The sequence below is a fragment of the Symsagittifera roscoffensis genome, chromosome 3 (assembly GCF_963678635.1).
Source record: "Symsagittifera roscoffensis chromosome 3, txSymRosc1.1, whole genome shotgun sequence".
In the NCBI taxonomy this organism is placed as follows: domain Eukaryota; kingdom Metazoa; phylum Xenacoelomorpha; order Acoela; family Convolutidae; genus Symsagittifera; species Symsagittifera roscoffensis.
Window position 1 is genome coordinate 28032250 of NC_087064.1, and position 21445 is coordinate 28053694.

A 21445-nucleotide genomic window follows, 5' to 3' on the forward strand; every position below is an offset into this window, starting at 1 on the left:
TAGCCAATTGACGAGCAATATATTTCAAGCTATTAACGCGTAAGCGGCATTTTATTCCGGTTGAAAAATCAACAAGACTGCTCGTATCAGGGCGAAGCCCTGAATTTTCCGACTGCCTTTTAAGGTCTATGGAGCAGCAGTAAAAATATAAAAAATTTAAATGAAATGAAAAAAATGAAATTTTTTTTTTAAATTTGAATTTTTTATGAAATTCAATCCCCACACGCCATTTAAAGTACGAAAAGATAGATTTCGTTCCTTGTAACAAATCAATTATGGCAAATAAGCTTGGTTCAACCAATTTGGAACGATTTATAAGACGGATTAAATCTCCGCTTACGCGTTAATAGCGCGAATTATATCGCGCGTTAATTGTCCCAAATTGGTCAAACTGGCCAAAATAGCAATCTTTAAACCCTCATAATTTTACGAAAAATGATCACAGGTAAAATATCTTTTCAAATTTAGGCTCAGGATAACAATACCTGTTGAATGATATTAAAAAATTCCGTAAAAATGGCTAGTTAAAAAGTCGAAATTTGTCTGAAGAAAAAAAACCCACCCCGAGCACAAATATTCCGTTACTTTCGTATCGATATATACGAAAGTAATGGAATAGGCTGAAAATTTGAAACTAATAACTCAATTGAGGCATGCTATACATTCAAATTATTACGTTACTATAGGCTGAAAATTTAACTTTGTTCTTTAAAAACCTTGTGGGGATATGATTTAAAAAAGTGAAAAAATTTCTCAAGATTTTTTCCAATCTTTTTGAACATTTCATCAATTGCTTTTAAATTGATCACTACTGCATATACGTTTAATGGCGATTGGAAATTTCAGGGTGTTGACCTGATACGAACAGTCTTGTTTAGTCTTAACCTAACTTACAATAGTGCAAGCATACTCGCTTGACAATAGGAAAAGCTCTGAATTAACCCCCGCACGATGTGAACTTTCTTTGTAAAGTGGTTTTAATTTAAAAAAATCAACCCAAGCATATAATTTTCACGAAAAATCGGAACAATTAAAGAGTCTGCCATAATATGTTGCGTGAGGCGCTGGGCAATCCGCAACACGTGCCCCCATGGACTCTTATCCGTTATAATGGAGACAAAAGAATTTCATTACAATCCGCTACAAATATAAAATTCAGGCATCAATTGATTATATTCAGGGGCGGAAGCCCCCCACCCATGGATTCGACTCGTGCCAACCCATAGGGTCCCCCTTTTGTACTATTTTGAGATATCCATATTTGGTGACGGACCTTAAAAAATTTCTGAAGGCGTCTTCGGCGCCAATATAAACTAATTTTCGGGGTGAAGATCGTTTCTTTGAGCTCAAATTTTGGCCTGTTTCTTTAATTTTTTGCCTGCGGCGCAGACAAGTTGACCAAAATAGGGTCTTTTTAATGCTTTGGGAGAGCTCGAAAAATCAATTTGGTTGACTTAAAAAAAGAAGACAACATTTTCGAAAATTTTTTGAAAATCTGCCCTCTCGAGAAAAAACTAGATCCGCCCCTGATTTTAATGCTATTATGATCGATTATTTTGGAAACAAAAAATTTCACTACAATCCATTATAATCGATTATAATCCATTGTTTTTAGATCAGAAATCAATTGTTTTTGCCACGATAATCCATTAAAATCGATTATTTTTGAAAAAAAATCCCTTATGATCCAATAGAATCGATTCTAATCCATTTTCTTTTTAGAACTGAATGCTACTAGTTTTGAAGAAATTCGAAAATTTATGCCATGTCATTTACAAAATACGACTTATTTTCTGCGAAGTATGCCATGTCTTTTCGCCATGCTTAAAAAGAATAACCAACCCCCCCCAGTTTACAGTTTACCCCCCTCCCCCTCTCAGAGAAATTTTTACCCCCAGAATTTTGTAAATGTCGAATGGTTGTCTTGGTAAACTGGTAAACTGGTAAACTGGTAAACTGGTAAACTGGTAAACAACTGGAGAGACTGGGGGGACTGGGGGAACTGGGAGATGGATGGAGCTGGGGGGCTACTGGGGGGGGGGGGACTTTGGGAAGAGGACTGGGGGGACTTTGGGAAGAGGACTGGGGGGACTGGGAGGGACTGGGAGGGACTGGGAGGGACTGAGGGGGGGGGGGCGGGAAGGGGGTTCAATCGTTAAATTCCCCAATTCTATCATTGAATAATTACACTCTTACCCCCCATTCAAATATTCTACCCCCCCTTGATTGGCGCTAATTTCTTATGTGAAATGTAACAATTTCTGAAGCGTAATGCGTAGCAACAGCACCAATCAGGAAATAGGAAAGCTGGGAAAATTTTGCAAATTTCATGAGCAATTTCTAAAAAATCCATTATAATCGATTATAGTTGATTATACTGGCTTTTTTAACATAAAAAAGTTAAGGTTGTAATGGATAATGTTGACATTAATACTAACAAAATTAAAATCCGTTTTTATTCTTTTATCATTAATTATTTTGTAATTTCATAGTTACTGGTCATATATTGACAATATAACCGATTATGATCCATGGGTGCTCGATTAATCAACCGAATTAGTTATGAGATCCCAAAGAATCTTGCTCTTTCTAACGTTTTTTTTTAAAAAAATTTTCAACGCTTAACGTGCTAGTCTTTTTGCGAGTGCGATCGTTTTTGGGCCTTTTGAAAGTATGCTTGTTTCACAGTCGTCTTACCGTTTTTTTTATAATAGTGCTAATTTTTTGAGCTTTGACTTGTCTTCGAAACTGCAACGCATTTGGTTTCATATTGGAAACTTTTGTAGAGAAAATTGTAGAAAAAAAAGAAAAAACCGTTTGACGCAAAATTAGATGAAATTGCTCTGTTATGGCCTTTCCTGCTTTTCTTAGAAATATGGAATCAATTTTGATCTTAGTTTCTCATCATTTAGGGGGGGGGGGTGGAAGAAGAGTACAACAAGAAAAAACGATTGTCTGGAAAATAGTTGCGGAAGGCTCTATTTAGCTGCGAAAGCCAGAACATTAAGCTTTGCGCCACAAGTAATCGCAAGCAAAACCAAAAATTAAAGGATTTTGGGAAAATTGATACGACAATAACAAAACTTCGAAGAAACAAAACATGTGAAAAAAAATTGACAAAAAAACAGCTTAAAAACAAATTTACTCAGAATCAAATGAGCTTATTGTGGGCAAAAATGATTTGCTTTCGAACAGCAGCTTCCAGAGTAAAATGAGCAGCTGGAAGCATTAATGAAGCTCTTAGTAGTTTCAGAAAAAAAAACAATTTTTGATCGATGTTTTTTATATATATATATATATATATAAAAATTGATACCCTCGGCCCGAGGAAGTAAAAAAACTGGACAAAAGGCAAAAACTTACTTAGTTTTCGCTTTGCTTATTGCATTTTGCATGCACCTGCAGTCCAGTAGATTCAACTTCGTTGCACTTAAGCTTTGAAATAAGTTACAATTTAAACTTGTTTTTCCATTTATAGTTGTGTAGAACAACTATTGATGGGCCATTAACATTTAAAAAGATCTGGAGACCCAAAACTGAAAAATTATCTTTTGTGAAAAGAATATGTAAATTTTTGTATGTTTTTTCATCGCTTATCTTGTGATGAAAAAAAATTGCTAATTTGAATGTTTTTTGAAAATTTTAGAAAAATTTATGAAAGACGTTGGACGACGAAAAAGTTCAATATGTCTTCCTTTTTTTCTGAAAAACTTCTGAGAAAAAATATCGAAATTTGACAAAAATTTTTATGAGGGGTTCTAACGAGCAGTAATTAAAGATATTTTGTCGACGTCGACAAAATAAAAAATAAACAAGTATAGCCGGATTCTGTGTTCTCACAGTAGCATAGAGTGTTCCGACCACAGTCTTACAATAATACAAAAATGTTTCTCAAATTGGTGTAGTTTTTTTTCTGCATGTTGTGATAAAAAATCTGAACAAAACAATGGAATTTAGGCGTATTTGAGAGTCAATAAAGTAATTAAATTGGAAAACTGTTTTTCAAGAAAAATGACCAGAAAAACGAAAAAAAAAATGAAAAAAAATTCAAAAACTTTTTCAAACTTTTTTGCGGATTTTTTTTTGAATTTCAAGTTTTTGATTCCCATAATTGCGCTAAAAACTCCAAAAATTACCTTTACCTGAGTAAAAATAAGTTTTCAATCTTAACGATTAGCTCGAAATTAGACCAAAAATAAAAATTTTAAGCCGGTTTTTTTCGACACTGAAAACTTTTTTTTAAAATTTTTAATATCGTCACAATTTTCCCTACAAATAACAACTGAAAAGGATGTAATATGATATATCACTCAACCCTGTCTAATGATTATTTGTGGTAGCTGATTTTGCGTGGAAAAAAACTAAAACACACCCGAATCTAAAGTTCCTCCCCATTTTCAATGGTCGGAACAATAACGCTGGCGGATTGATATCAGCTAGACATAAACTTCTACATAACATTTTGACCGCCAGCAGTCTCAAATTTAATATATTCGGCGGCAAGATTCTTCCCATGTTTTTCAAAAATGAGTAAAAATTTGAATAATTCTCATCTTATTATTTGAATCATTCTGGAAAATCGGAACTTGGTCTGAATGATCACTGGATTTAAGTTTTTCTGGTGTCCATTTAATGAGCTGAAATGCTCTTTCGAAACCCTCCAGATAACTGGTACTCTTGCTTACAGCTTTTACAAATTACAGCTTGAGATGGAGAAAATCCATGTTGTTTGTTATCATTATTGGGCCCCTTTATTCTCAACTTCAGCTCTGACCGACTACCTGTTCTCCAACTACTCCTCCTACATCAGACCCCGGCTGGAACAGGAGGACAGTGTGCTGGTCAACTTCTACATCGGACTCCGACAGGTCATAGATGTGGACGTCAAGGCACAACAGATGACACTGTTCCTCTGGCACAGACAGGTCAAGAGCAGTCAAGTTTCAAGATCTTTTTTGATAGTCGTACCACCCCCCTCTCATCCTCTAAAAATGCAATCATCCAGTAAAAAAATTTCCCCTTCTCTATAGGAGTAATCCGACAGTTAGCCAGATACTCATTCAAGAACACTGAAACGATGTGATGAGTTTTCTTTTAGTAATTCGAAGTAACGATAATTGTTTTTCAGTACACAATTTTTTTGTTATGTGTACGAGAAACCTGACAGCTTATTGTTAAAATAAGCTGAAGGTAAAAACGCGATTAAAAATTTACCTGAAGTGAATCTCAGAGTTCCGCTAGTGGCAAGGTTGGTAAAATGTCAAAAACATTTTCTGCGCGGAACCGAAGCAGATGTTTGTTCATATGCGGAATCGCAATTTAACCATGCTGACTTTCCTTGAAAGATATTGTACATAAATAATCGATGTTATTAATTTAACTTTTTATGTCATGTAATTAATTCTGATTGATGTAGACCTGGTTCGACGAGTTCCTGCAGTGGGACCCGAGTGACTACGAGAACATGACGGAGCTGTTCGTCAGTCCAGACATGATCTGGCTGCCTGACGTCATCTACCAAAATTCAGTGAATGGACTGGCTGACCTCGAAATGAACTCCCCCATTAAGGCATCTTTTACCGCGCCTCCTTTTTTCGTCTTTTTTATAATGAGAAATTATGAGTCGAGGGAAAGAGACTAAGATACAAGCTAATCGCTTCGTTAAGGATTTTCATTTTGTTAACATTATTTCATAAAAATTACAAAACTCATAAAATTACAAAATTTATAAAATTGCGGTAGAAGAATGGAATTGTTGTTAAGATTATGGTGATGCATTCGGGACTGGTTAACTTCTACAGGCCCACAATTCAGAGTACGACGTGTGAGATGGAAGTGAGGTACTTCCCCTATGACATCCAACACTGCTCCTTCAATATCGGGTCTTGGATGCTGCACGAAAAGTGAGTTCAGAAATTTCATCATTGCAACGACGGTTTCCGCGCCACAACGGTTACCGAGCAACATTAAATTACCCATTACACTAATCATTCTGCATTAACGAAAAAACTAATAAATGGCGCGCACTGGTAATTTAAAATATACCAAAATGGTAATCTTTAAACTAACAAATTGACCCGATCAAGAGCTTGTTTGGTTCTAATCGGAGATAGAAACAGATTCAGTTTAACAAATACAGCAAAGTATATTTTCTAAAACTATTTCTAAGCTTGATGGCAAAAACTTATACAAAAATATTGTCGCTACTCAAAATTTGCGCATCATTTCGTTTGCAGCTCCCTTTTTGACCAGCATGCTTTTTGTCAGCAACTCGCTTATCAAACCAGATTGATAGAGTTGAATTTTTTCACAGAGTAACGAAACTATGATGAAAAACGGAAACATTTCTGACGCAATTTATGTTTGATTGCATTCTGTTTTTCTCGTCATTGCAAAACTACTGAAAACGCATGACAAAATCAAACAAGACTACTTGTATCAGGGCGAAGCCCTGATTGTTCCGACTGCCTTTTAAGGTCTATGTACTAGAAATAACCTAAGAAAATTAAATGTAATAAAATAAAATGAAAATTTTTTTTCTTCTAAAATTTGAAATTTTTTACGAAAATCATCCCCCCACACGCCATATGAAGAACAAAAGGATAAGTTTCGCTCCTTGTAACAAATCAATTATGGCAAATAAGCTTGTTTCAGCCAGTTTGCAACGATTTCTAAGACGAATTAAATCTCGCTTACGCGTTAATAGCGCAAAATATTTCGCGCGTTTATTGTCACAAATAGGCCAAAGTGGCAATCTTTAAACCCCCATAACTTTACTAAAAATGATCACAGAGGAAATATCTTTTCAAATTTAAGCTAGGGACAATAATACCTTTTGAATGATATAAAAAAAATCCGTCAAAAATGGCTAGTTAAAAGGTCGAAGTTTGTCTGAAGAAAAAAAAACCCACCCGAGCACAAATATTCCGTTACTTTCGTATCGAAAGTCGGAACAACAAAACTGCTCGTATCAGGGTGGAACCCCGAATGTTTCGACTGGCTTTTAAGGTTTTATGGAGCAGTAATAATTTAAAAAAATTAAGTGTAATAAAATAAAATGAAATTTTTTTCTAAAATTTGAAATTTTATATGAAAATCATCTCCCCGCACGCCATATCAAGTAGAAAAGGATAGATTTCGCTCTTTGTAACAAATCAATTATGGTAAATAAGCATCTTTCAACCAATTTGGAACAATTTTAAGACGGATTAACTCTCCGCTTACGCGTTAATAGCGCGAAATATATCGCGCGCTAATTATCCCAAATTGGCCAACATGGCAATCTTTAAACCCCCACAACTTTGCAAAAATTGATTAAAATTGAAATATCTTATAAATTTTGAGCTCAAGACAACAATACCTTTTGAATGATAAAAAAAATTCCGTCAAAAATAACTAGTTGTAAAGTCGAAACTTGTCTGAAGAAAAAAAACCCACCCCGAGCACAAATATTCCGTTACTTTCGTATCGAAAGTCGGAACAACTATCAAATTGCAACAAACAGTAGCTTGATTTGATGGTGCTTTCAAAAGTTCAATTAACAGTATATGTGGAAAAAACTATCGCTTGCATCAGGGGTTGTTCGTAGAAGATTTTGAAAAATTTTGTCGACCTTTTTTTAGGTTGACCAAACTGATTTTACGCGCTCCCCAATAACTTTATAACAACAACACCATTTTTGAACAAAAACGGGCCATGTATATTGTTTTGCCCTTTAAATTGCTATATATTGGTTCCCACGGCACCCTTAAACAATTTTTGGAGTCGGGGTCTGAAAATGGATTGTAACAGTTTTTTGGTATAGTCATGAGATAGTACAAAAGGGGGACCCTTTGGGAGGTGAGGGGGTTAAATCTCTGAGGGATGGTTAGGGAATCGAATCCCCCCTCTAAATCCGCAAATTTTCATAGCCGTATCGTGTATGTTGCGACCCATGATTTGCTTGGTAGTTTTTTTTTTACAAACTTCGCAATTAAACGCATCCGTAATTATATGAAACTGTTTTTCTAATAATTTTGTTTGTAAAAGAAGCTACTTTGAGTGCTTACAAAAAATATGTGCGACGTATGATAAAAAAAATTTTTCCATGCAAATCATATTTCATGCGCTTAACTCTTTATGATGGACAGCCCATGTAGAAAGTCTCTTTAATTACGATGAACTGAAAGGTGAATTTTGGGATGTAATTTTTAGAAGGTAAGAGTGAACTTAGTTTTCAGGTTTTAATTTCAACGCAAAATTGGTAACAAAACGAAACTTCATATAAAGCGAATGATTATGTTACAGAGCATTTTCAGCCGCACTTCCTCACTGCAATTGAACACTTCTCTCTGAAAAAATTCTCTCGAACTTAAGAGCAAGCGGTAGGAAAGTTTTTGCTTTTTAGACACTTTAATTGGCGATTGAATGATGGGCAGGCAAATGAATAGCGAATTAGGCACACTATATTAAGCAAAGTGGAAACTGCAAATGTCATTGTTTTATCTTGATACCTTGTTAATTGTTGCTTAAAAGGTACATCCGTTGACAATTTTTTTTTTAAAGTTGCGACCAGGTCGATTGTGTACGTGCACTGCAACCGGTTAATTCTTTTCACATATCTGTGACTTTGTACTTTGTACTAGTTTAGCGTTTAATGTCTATTGCTGGAAAAGTCCCGTCCAAAAAACAAGAAAAAAAGAGATTTCTTACAATTGTCTTCACACAACCAAATTAAATTTCTAGCGATCAGTCGGTTCATTTTAATGTCTTATTTTTAATTTCGCTTTTAATCGCCAACATGTTTGACCTCGAAACTTTCCGAAATCTGAACGACGAATTGAAATACGAGCTGTATAAAGACTTAGTCGAAAATGTTACTTATTTTAAACGAATTATCGAAAACTTAACTGTATCAACGAAAGAGGAAGAAAGAGGAAACAAATTTTTTGATCTAGAAAATTTTAAAAACACGGGCAATTCGAAAATTACAGAAAACAAATTTGAAAACGAATGGAGCAAGATTGGAACTCGGAGCAGAAATCAGAACAAACGAAGCGAAAATAACCAAGAAAGCAAGAATAACCAAGAAATCAAAATACAAGCAACCAATATTCAAGAAGAAAAATTCGACCAGCAACGAAAACATTTATTTTTACCACGAGAAGGAGAATATTCTGGCCTATTACTGGGAGACTCAATTGTTAACAGAATCAATGGGGAACAAATATCGGAAAATGTGTTGGCGAGAGGATTTGGTGGGCACAAAATTTCTGCATTGCTGGAACGCGTGAGAAACAGTAAATCGCGACATTTTAAACATGTAACTACGCTAATTGGAATAAATGACTGCCTCTCAAGTGATTTCGACGCGAAGGAAGCCGTGAGTAGCTTAGAAAAACTAATTTATCTCATAAATCATAAATTCTCCCCAGAAACAATTTCACTATGTACTGTAACTCCCTTAGGCGCTTTTAGAAAAGATTTTAATCCAAATGTACAGAAGCTAAACAAGCAAATTCTTAATTTAGTACGGAATGTAAAAGACTTGGGCGAAGTAAAATTGGATATTTTAGACATAAACAAAATTTTTAGTCAAAATACAGATGCTCTTAGCTCGGATGGTTTGCATCCTTCTGATGGGGGTGTTGAAATTTTGGTGCAAAGTTTTAGAGATTCTTTTAGGGGTTCTGATATTAATGCAAACACATGTGAGATTACAACCCGCCCCAGAATGAAGCAAACCCAACAATCATCAAATTTAGATCCAAAAACGGCAGAAATGTTACAATTTTTCCAAAACGGTGCAAAATTTTTTAGGAAATACTAGTTTCGCATTTTTTCTTGGTGCAAACTTTGGCGATTATTTAATTTATTTAACCTATTATGCTGAATATTAAATTCTGGTTGTTTTGTGCAATTTTTCTAATTTCCAAGGCTCAGATGGAAACTAAAGAAAAAACTATTGTTTACTGGGGCTATCTAAGCTGCCAGCAAAAGATATTATCAACGAAATGTGGGATAAATGAGCGGAGAGCTACCACACTGACTCATCTTTTCCTTTTCGCGTTGTTACTGACCCAAAGTGGGGATGTTGAAAAAAACCCTGGTCCTATCGAAACCATTGAAACAGTCTACGGTATCTGCTCAAAAAATTGTGCAAATCTTAAATTTGTTCATTTGAATTTTCAAAGTATTATTAGAAAACGGATGCAATTGAAAAAATTTCTTGATGATATGGGCGAAAACACAATTATAGGAATTTCCGAAACGTGGCTTAAAAAAGAAGATAGTGACAATTTATGGAATTTCCAACCTAGAACGCATGCGATGTTCAGATATGATAGGCAATCAGCGGTAAAAAAGAAAGGCGGTGGCGTTTTGTTATATATACCAGTCAAATTGGCTCCGAAATTGAGGCCTGATCTAAATTTATTTGATAAAGAAAAATATGAGTCAGTGTGGGTTGAGTGCAAATCTACATTTAACATTTCGAGTAAAGAAAAAATGTTAGTTAATTTGTGTTATAACCCAAGCAGATCAAACTTTATTGATTTTTTGGAACAATTAACGCTTAACATAGATAATGCTTTTTCAGTTTCTACTAAAATTACGCTTTTGGGTGATTATAACATAAATTATCTGGATAGCAAAGAAAAAGAAAATTTAGATTCTATAATTATTCCATATGGATTGAAGGTTTTTTGTCCAAACGATGAGACCAGAATTAGTTCCTCAACAAAAACTCATATCGACTACATAATCAGTGACTATGAAACAAACGGCATTGAGTTTTGTTTTGATACACCTTATAAAACCGACCATTTTGCTTCATTTATTTTGACGGATATAAAATGCGGCAAAATTTTACCGAGGATAATTACGACTTTCAATAAGAAAAATTATCAGAAAAATGAATTTTGCAATTCACTCTCCGCTCTTCCTTGGTATCTCTTATATCAATGTACAGACGCACAAAACATGTTCTCGACGATGATTTATTTAATTTCTTGTGCTCTACAGCAACATGCTCCTATCGAAAAAAAGTTTGTTTGTAATTTTAAACCAAAAAACGTGTTGAAAACGGAATGGTTCGATTCAGAATGTCAGCAATTGTTGACTAAGAAACAGAATTCACTCAGATCATATCGCAGTCAAAGCACAAGCGATAATTGGTCAAAGTACCAGTTTTTACGTAATCAAATGAGCAAATTGATTAGAAGTAAACAATTCGATCATTCAAAAAATTGTTTTTCACTTCTCAGCACTATCCAACAAAAATGGAAATATATTAACCAAGTTAGAGGTACATGTTCTGGCAACCATCGAATTACAGTTCTACGAAATTCCTTCAGTGAAATGATAACCCAAGACAAAAAAATTGCCAATCATTTAAATTATATTTTTTCAAACTTAGGCGAATTTTTCGGCGCTAAAAAGCCTCCGAATTACAACAAATCTGCCTCTGAATCTGCATCTTTTCATTTTCAACACATTACAGTGAAGCAATGCTTTGATATAGTTCGAAAAATCAAGGTTGGAAAACCTCTCGGACCTTGTACCGTACCTGCTTGGGCAATCATTGACGGTCAATCAGTTATAGTTCCACATTTAACTTTTGTCATAAATACTTGCTTAGATGAGAACATTTTCCCGATCGAACTGAAAAAAGCAAACGTAACCCCTTTGTTCAAAAAAGATGACCCAATGGATGCAAAAAATTATCGGCCAATATCAATAACTTGTGCTTTTTCTAAAATTTTTGAAAAAATTTTACATGCCCAAATAACAGAACATCTTGACAAATTTCAAATAATGACACCATTTCAATTCGGATTTCGCAAAAACATTTCAACACAAGATGCTCTTGTTTATGTGACAGAAAGTATTCGAAATCAAATAGATTCAAAAAAAATCGTACATGCAGCTTTATTAGATCTGTCCAAGGCTTTTGATTCTATTTCGCATGAAGTTTTAATTGAAAAAATGCTTTCTCTCGGTTTTTCAAATGGAGCAAATGCTTTAATTGCTAGCTTCCTAAACAAACGTATTCAAAGAGTAAACGTCAATGGAATTTTTTCAGACTGGATTGAAATAAAACGAGGTGTCCCACAAGGAACGGTACTTGGTCCGTTGTTGTTCAATATTTATGTTAATGACATACAAGAGCGATTATATGAGGGTTGTACTTTAGTTCAATATGCTGACGACTGTATGGTTTTTTCCTCTTCTATAATTTCTGAGGATGCTTTGAATCGATTGCAAAAATCACTCAATAATCTAACGGAATTTTTTGCAGAGAACCAATTGAATCTGAATGCATCTAAATCGGAATTTATAACATTTTGTCAAAAAAATGATAGCAAAAATGTGGATACTGATAAACTAGTAATTAGTGGGCATTATGTAGCCAAAAAATCAGAATGCAAATATTTAGGCATAATTCTTGATTCAAGTTTATCTTTTCATGCTCAAATCAAAACAATTCTCCAAAAAATGGCCCAAGGGATTAAAACTATTGATACAATTGGACAACAACTGCCGACATTATCATTAGTTGCCTTGCTTCATTGTCTTGTTTTATCACATTTAGATTATTCAGCAATTTTTTTACAACAAATTAATGCTACTTTGATGCTATCTCTGGAGAAACAGTTGAACTGGGCGCTAAAAAGAACATATTTCAGATCGAATTTTAAATCTTCTTCCCTTCTTCGCATTAGCAAATCGTTCATTGGAATCGAGAAAAGAATTGAGTTAAAGTGTATAACATACTTATACCAATATCTTACAAACAAAAAGAAGGCTTTTGAAAATACACTGAGACTACCGACTGACAATTATAGGCTCAACGAAAGAACGAAACAAATTATTTTTGACAAACATTGTTCGACTGCTTCTCTACAAAAATCATTTTTTCATTTGACTTCTAAAAAATGGAATTCACTGCCCATAATTTTGCGCAATTTAGAAAAATCGAAAACAGAATTCAAGAAAAAATTGAAAGAATTTTACGTGAGTGAATTGAGAAACAATCCTATATGTACTAATACAAATACGTGGCGTGATTACCGTTTTTGCTAGTTCTATATTTTTTAATTCAGTTTAATTTTTCACACATTGCTTGAAAGAGAAACTGTATATACTCTGTATATACGTTGTATAATTGGACTATCTGTAAAATTGTTTGTAAAGTTTTATTACCAGCTTGTTCCTAATTCTTAAATCTTTAATTTTCTATAGTATCCGAAACTTCATATACTTTAATCAACCAATTTCCGAACTGTAACCGATTTTGTTTTTTTTTTGTTTTGTTTATTGCTTGTTTTCTGATGTTTTGTTTTTGTTTGATGTAACCAATGAATTTATAACCAATTTTATTATTTACACTTTGCTACACTGATGCCTCGGCTTTTTATTGTATAGTAATTCAAGTGTTCTTTCTTCTTCTTCTTCTTCAGATGATTGTGTATACTTGCACATCAACCAGTTGTTCTTGTTCACGCTTTTGGTGGTTTTGTTTGCAGCCAGGTGGACATCCAGGTGTTCGACTACGACAGGGGCACTCTGGCAGCCACTGGGTTCATAGAACACCACGAGTGGGCACTCATAGAACACACTGTGCTAAGGGAAGAGGTCACCATCGACATCTCACTCGCTGAGTCCGAACAAAGCGAACTAGGAATGCCAAATTCAACTCAACACTCCCTAGTTCACTCTAATTTTAGGATATAGTTTAGAACCCCCCTCCCCCCTCTTCAAGAAACCATCATGTTAAGAGCTTTCCATTAAAAAAGCATCTCCTTGAAAAATCCGTCATTTCGTTTTGCGAGAGTTGAAATATGTTTCTGTGATATGAACAATTCGATTCAACATGAGTATATAACGTTTTGGCTAAATGGAAAATGGAGGAAAAAATTGTTAATTGGACCCTCAAAAATAACTCTTGGCTCGACTTATTTTGGTTACGAGTTTTGAAAAATTGTATTGAAAGCTTGGCGTGACTTGAAAGGTTGGCGTGACGTATTACTTTTGAAGGCTATCGATGCAGCTGGTTTTCGTTTTGAAAATTTTTAGGACATTTTTGGAGAGTTCTCTTCCCTTTGAAGTTAAGTTTAAATTTGTATGTCGTCTTTTGAGTTTGAATTGGTTTTGATGCAGTCTACCCCTATCTGCGATTCATATTCTTGTTTGAACGCAAGCCTGAGTTCTTCGAGAAAAACGTCATCATTCCCACCGCTTTAATCTGCGCTCTCAGCACTATTGCCTTCCTACTTCCAATTGAGTCAGGAGAAAAAATTACCTTCTCGGTGACAGTTTTCCTCACATTTTGCGTCAATTTACTAGTCGTGACCAATCATATTCCAGCATCGTCCGAATCGTTTCCTATTATCGGACATTACTACCTTGCTTGTATCGGAATAGTTGCCATCTCAATTTTCATGACGACCATCGTGATATCTTTTCACTTCAGAGGAGAACACATGCACCTTGAACCGATACCCGGCGGCGTGAAAAAAGTGTTGTTCAATTACATTGCGCCCATGTTAGGCTTCGGCGCAGAAAAAGCGCTAAAAAGACTTTACGGCAAAGTAGTCAGAAGAAAATCCAGAATTGCAAGGAGAAAGCAGCACAAATTTAGTACTTTCGAAACACGAAAAACGAAGTCAAGTTTCAGCCTTTCCGCCCAACAGAATAATTCGGAAATTTTACTCAGTACGACTAAATTAAACATGAAACCTGCAAAAATTCCAAAAGAGCTACAAATAAAAGAAGTTTTGACATTGCTTCTCAAGGTAGAAACTCATTTACGAGACGTGGCTGTTGAAAATGTGTCAAAACATCAGCGAAATATTCTAAGCGAAGAGTGGAAAATTTTGGCACGAGTTGTTGACCGACTCTCAGCCATTGCTTATGGAATTGTGACCACTGTTTTCACGCTTTATTTCATGCACGCCATGCGAAACAAGCCATTGATCAGCCTACCAATGCCTTACTTTATGAACTCATCGGATTATGATTATGAAGAAGAATACTGAATTGTTTGTTTCTGTTTACACCTCGCAATCCTTTATTTTTTAATATAAAGTTGATCTAATAAAAAGTTGAATAAAAAATTATTTGCAAACAATGTGCTTAAGTATCAGTCAACACTTTCTTAAATCTTACCGCACACGGTTACTATTGTAACTATTTGTTACTACAACTTTCCAAATATGCACTCAGGAAAATGATAATCGCATTATTTTACTTTTTTAAGAAATTCGTCAAAAACTCATTTTGGTTATCGAAATTTTTTAATCAATCATACCAACTTTTTTGAATTAGTAAAAAAAATTTAACTTGACCTTTGAGAACCAACAGACTGTTATCTATCGGTTTTCAAAAACGCTTGTGAAATCATTTTTTAACAGTTTTTTTTTGTTTTGTTTTTGGTTGCCGCAGTGTTTTTCCCCTAATTTTGTTGATCATGCTTTCATATTTTTAAAGCAGTTTTTTCTTATACTAGTTTTTTTCAAGCTCAACAACCTTATCACCAGTGGCGATGAACTAGCGATGAAAATCTTTGTAAATGCGGGCTTGCTGTTCTGTTGCCGCTCAAGCGTGAAAGAAAATGTAGTTCAGATTGCAGCAGTTCTTATTGCATTTAGAGGCACTTAGTATAGTGGCAAGGCGTTCACTCTGAAATTGTCAGATCGTGTATTCGATCCCACCCCATGGCAATGATATTGTGTGAGGACGAGCTCTCACTTGACCTCTAGCTTCAGGTCTACCACAACGTCACCAATTTCGGCTGCAATAGTGGTACCACGTGAAAGCTCTAGACCCAAAAAAAAATCTAGCCTTGAGTTGAAAAAAAAGAGCATCCCTCAACAAAATGACACAGTCTGGAATGTGGGGAGAAAATACAAATGGACTATACCCCATAGCACTGTTAAGCCCTACTGATAGCCCCTCTGCTATTTGCAGGAACCGTATTGTATTATTATTTATTTACCAGCAAGGTAGCGTAGCGTATACATAGAGCACTTTCGCCGGCTTGGAACAGCTGCACAGGCGAAAGAGCAGCCCTATATCTACATTCCCCACGGGGATTGGGAACTTAGCCGACAGGAGTTTAGACGATCAAAAAATAACGGAAATTAGACAAAAATTTGAGTGCAAATTGCGTGAAACTTGTTTACAGACTTAAATGATCTTTTTGCTGAGTAAATACTGTTTGTCCAATTTAGACAATATCCTGCGTGAAAATTGCGTGAAAATTGTTTACAGATTTAGATTAACTTTTGGTTGAGTAAATTCTGGTTGTCCGTAAATTCCGTTTCTTTACGGTCGTCTAATTTGCTTGTCGTCTAATTTTCTAGCCCCCATTCCGCACATAGCCACCCATATGTTAAATGCCTAAGTAAGCAGGATCATAAATATCACCTAACAGTCCTGGCGAAACTTGAGCACCCAATGATTGGCAACGTTAATCAGTTGGCAGACAGTCTTAATTCGTCAAATGGGATCAAACAAATTGAAAAAAAATACTGCTAACAAGCCCAAAAGTAAAACAAGGTTAGCCGGGTACTGTGCAAGTAGCACAGAATGTTGCAACCATAGTCATAGAAAAAAAATTTTTTTTTTCAAGTTTGTGTTCTATATTTCTGGGATGAAAGAATCTGAACAAAAAACAAGATCTAAGGTAGATTCGACAGTCACGGTGAAATAGGCAAACTGGACAAAAGGTATGTAGAAAAATGATACAGGAAAAAAACTTTGAAAAAAATTTTTTCAATTTTTTTATGCAGATTTTTTTTTGAATTTTTGAAATTTTTGACAGCCTAAAACGGAGTTAAAAAACTCCAAAAACTAATTTTAATTAAGTGAAACCAAGTTTTCACAGCTTACTTCTGCCTAAATGAGCTATTGTAAGCCTGCACGCTCACCTTTTTAGCTCAAAATACGACCAAAAATCAAAAATTTCAAACCAGTTTTTCTCAACACTGAAAAAATAGGTTTTTAACTTTTTGCTTTTTTCCGAACCACGACTAAAAGGTCTTCAATATGATATATCGCTCAGCCCATTTCGATGATTTTTTTGAGTTTATAACTTTGCGTGGAAAACAGTAAGAAAATGAAAAAAAGAAAAAAAACTAAAACACGTCTGAACACAAAGTCTGAATACAAACAACGAGAAACTAGAGCAAAGGCATATTCGGTATTCATAATAAAACCAACAACTTGAACACCATTTTTTGTGGAAAAATGGTTAGAAAACAAAAAATATATATAAAAATAATTTTCATTTTTTTGCAGTTTTTTAGGCGCTAAAAACTGAGAAAGCTACTTAACACGAGTAAAAATAAATTTTCACGGCTTAAATTAAGCTAACGTTAGCTTTAAAATAAGCTTTTGCAGCCTGCTCGCTCGCTAATATTTCATTTCGACTACAAAAACTTTCACTAAAACACTTCCAGACTAGTTAATGGGCATTTGGAGCATTCAGGATTTTGCCCTGATGCGAGAATTGTTGTTTTACTTTAATAATATTTTAATAAAATTTTTAATTTATTATCATCAGCAAAATGATTTCAAAAACATTTTTTTATCTTCTTGCGAGTTTTTTTTTTTTCAAATAAGCAGAATGTCTTCAAAAACGACCTCCAACGGCCTTTCGCTCGCGTCTCTCTGCTGTTTCTTTATAAATTATCCCTCAATAGAGAGTATTTCTAATGAAAAAAGTAACCCTAATTTTCCTGGGTCGTTACAAACAACATGCACGTGGTATCAGGGGCGGATATAGGAGGGGAGAGGAGGGGAGGGGGACCTCCATACTAATCAATGGGTCCCCCTTTTGTTAGTACTTCATGACATCCATTTTCGGTAGATCAAACCAACAATTTTCCTACAATCGCCGTTGTCGCCGATGTATACTAACTTTGAAGGGGGCGGGGCGCCCCTCTTTCCCTTCGAGAAAGTCATAACTCCACCCCTGCGTCTTAATTAGTTTCCTGCAGTCAGGCAGTCTGAATACGAAAGCATGACCATACAATGGGCAACTGAACCTTCATTTTGCCATAAAAGGGATAAATAAAAATAATAAAATTGCCATAAAAACTTATGAGAGATCTAACCAAAAAAACGGATCATCATCTGATGTTTTGGAATGATCTTGTTTTTTAAGCTCTATTGTGTCATTGATCATGTCATTGGAGAAAAAATAACATGAACAAAAATCTCGCCCATCATTGATAAAGCCCATGTTTCAGACGAATTGTTTTTCTATTTCTTTTGTCAGGTGAAAATCATGATGTCATGTTTTTGCGACACTTTTTAGTGTGTATAAGCGCGAGGCCCATTAGGCTTAGATAATTTTGAATTTTTCAGGCAGAAACACATTACTTACGTCTGGGTCTGGGTCGTCTTCCCTGCGGCGGATAAAATTTATGCGTTACACTCCATTTTCATCTGATAACTGTGGTGCAAAATCTAAACAATTTGTAATTTGTTCTAGTGCTGACTGTATAAAATAAAGTTTTTCAATTGATTCTTACAAGAAAACAGACTGATCCTCTCTGTTTATACATGAAGAGAAGGATTGATTTGATCACATTTCTTCGCTTTTAGAAACAAATTATTCTGTTAATTTTAATCATACGCAGCAAAACACATATAATCAGCAGATTTATCAATTTTTTTTCGCACGGCTTCCAAAAAATCATATTCTTCTTAGCCATTGGTACCAGACTTTTTCCCGTATATAAATTAGTTCACAGAATGGTCAAAATTAGAAACGCTAAAATTAAGTTCAGTTCACAAGGAATTCAAACTCCTTTGCGTCTCCGGCTCACTTGGTCTGGAGGTAACAAATTCGCCTGGGATGGCAAAAATCCTGGGTTCGAACCTTACAGAACTTTTTTCAAACAGGAAATAGACGGCTTCAAAAAAATGGTCGGTCTATTATTGTCTTTATTGTCTGTTTGTTTTGTCGACATAGTTGTCAGTTTTTCTAAAAAAAAAGAGTTTTGTTAGCAATAAATTTGACATTAAATTATTGAACTTTTTATTCTTTCGTATTTTGTGACTTTTTTGTTGTTTTTTCGCTTAGAAAATTCATTCTGCCCAAATAATTTCCGCCCATTTTTTATTCACTTAGTGACCACTTTAAGGGAAACATGACTAATTTTCGAGTCATTTTAACAGAAACATGAATTTTATGCTCAACTTTGGATTGCCAAAATGCTAAAAAAAATCATAAGAGAATTGTTCAATTTTTCATGACAAGAATTCTTTTTTCGGTTTTTTAATTTTTTTTTGGCTTGAGATACGTTGCAGCCTATAGTATTTTTTTGTTCTTAATTTTACTTATTGGCCTCTTATGGCGTCTTTTGACAAGCAAAAAAATTTGATGTGCCGGTATGCAAGTTGAATTCTTTTTGTTCTTAAACTTTTTCGGGTTTTCGATTTTTTTTGGGACTCAATAGGTTTGGATTTTTATTATATTGGCTTACTGGTCTCATATTGTTTCATTTGACGAGCGAACAAAGTGTTTTGAGAAATTGCATGATTTAAGGGCGAGGAAAACTTTTTGTCTTTTAATAAGTTATAAATCTTGTTGACTTTTATTGGGTTAAAGGTTTTCTGAAAAGATATTTTCGGCTTTGTTAGCGCTGGGTACATTATCTTTCGACTCTAATTTCCCCTTCTATTGTCTTGGCATAGTTTTGTTTCAAAACTAATATAAGTCATTTTGATCATTTTTTGACATTTTTATTATTTTTTCATTTTTTTTGTACCGCTAGTGGTACAAGGCTCAGCTTCGCCCGTGAAAAAAAAACAGCACAGAATGTTCCGACCATAGTCTTAAAAAAAGAATTTAAATTTAGTGTGATTTTTGTGTGTTAAAAAAGCCGAAAGAAAAAATAGAAATTAGACAAATCCGACAGTCATAAGCCAATAAGCCAATAAAAAAAACAGTTTTTGTTGCAAAATGGCGAAAAAAAAACAAAAAAAAATTGATAATTTTTCAAAACTACTCCTGATTTTTTTTGAAGTTTTGAAGTTTTTGATTACTATTATTGATTACAATCCCTTTTGTTTGTCCATTTTGTCTTCGAAGTTGCATGTAAATTGCTTATATTTTATGCTTTTTGTAGAGTTTTTTTCTTATGAAAAATGAGAAAAATGTTTTTAACGTTTTCCAATCAAATCAAATTAATAAGTTTTTTTCTTTTCTTCCCCTTTAGAGTTGTTTTTGATGCATATTTAAAGCTTTTCAAACCACCAAAACATCAGCAAATTGATTTAGTTTCATGATTGACTCGGAAGATTTCTTTTTCATCTACCGCCGGAACCTTTCCACTAATATGAAAGGATCGTTATGAAACTTTTGTTTCGCGGTAAAACTGTGTGTTCAGATGAACCAAAGTGTTCAAGAGATCTCTTTTTTAGAGATTTTCTTTTTGACACGAAATTAATAACGAAATTAATAACGAAATTTATGGACACGAAATTAATAAGATATAATTCGAATATTGCTTTAAATTGACAAAATTTTGGCAAAATAAGAGATTATAATCGATTATAAGTGATTTTAAGGGTTTTTTGTAAGAACTAGAATCAATTATAACCGGTTATAAGAGATTATAATCTCTTGGAAAATATCACGATTATAATCAATTATAAATCCTTTAAACACCTAATTGTGCTAATTAGAATCAATTTTAATTGTCAAAAAATCATCACAATAATCCGTTATAATCGATTACTTACGCCTAAACTAGGATGCGGGAGAGAAATTCCAGCGTTTTATTTAAGATGAAAAAAAGAGTAGGAAACATAGAAGTAATAGTTCGAAAAGCAACCCATTCGATTAGACATCGCCAACCTTAATTTTTCGAAAAGGAATGAGCAATTAGTTGCCAATGCACAAACTTTGACAAAAAAATGAAATCAAGGTTGCAGTCATTCAAAACATGTTTTTCAAAAGCACTAAAACCTTAAGTGAAAAACGGAGAAGACTGTTTTGGATGCAAATCATTGTCGATTGACTAGTGCAACTTCAAGTCACCAAAACAAATGACATATGAAAGATGCGGCACTAACGGGAAAAAATCGGATGCAATGTCGGTCGTTCACGGAAAAAGTCAAAGGAGAGGTGTCAGGTTAATTACCAAACGAATAACGCACTAAATTTCTTGAATTAAAAAAAGAAAAAGAAAAGATAGACCTCGTACAAACCGCCGCGGCAACTTAAGCGGCCGATAGCTGACACTGAAAGTTGGGTAAAAATATTCTATTACGAAAACATTTTATTGAAAACGAATATCTTTTTTCGCTTAAATAGTGTTAACTAAAAACTGTCCGTCGAGTTATAAGAACTGCTCAATATTTTACCACACTATAGCAACTATGCTAAGGTTGTGTCAGCTGTATGAGTGTTTTTCATTTCGCTCAAGCTTACGATTTTGGAACTTTAATT

General features: G+C 34.4%; 2 protein-coding genes across 4 annotated transcripts in view; both read left to right on the forward strand.

Moving 5' to 3' along the window:
- The window catches only part of LOC134841648 (acetylcholine receptor subunit alpha-like), a 26329-nt gene extending 12616 nt beyond the window's left edge, over positions 1-13713 (forward strand). The window contains exons 2-5 of the mRNA XM_063857681.1: positions 4768-4925; positions 5417-5569; positions 5764-5903; positions 13506-13713. Coding sequence (XP_063713751.1) covers positions 4768-4925; positions 5417-5569; positions 5764-5903; positions 13506-13713 — 659 coding nt within the window. The remainder of the gene's footprint in view (positions 1-4767; positions 4926-5416; positions 5570-5763; positions 5904-13505) is intronic.
- Positions 1-21445, forward strand: part of LOC134841198 (intersectin-1-like) — a 333033-nt gene that overhangs the window by 203766 nt on the left and 107822 nt on the right. The window lies entirely within an intron of this gene.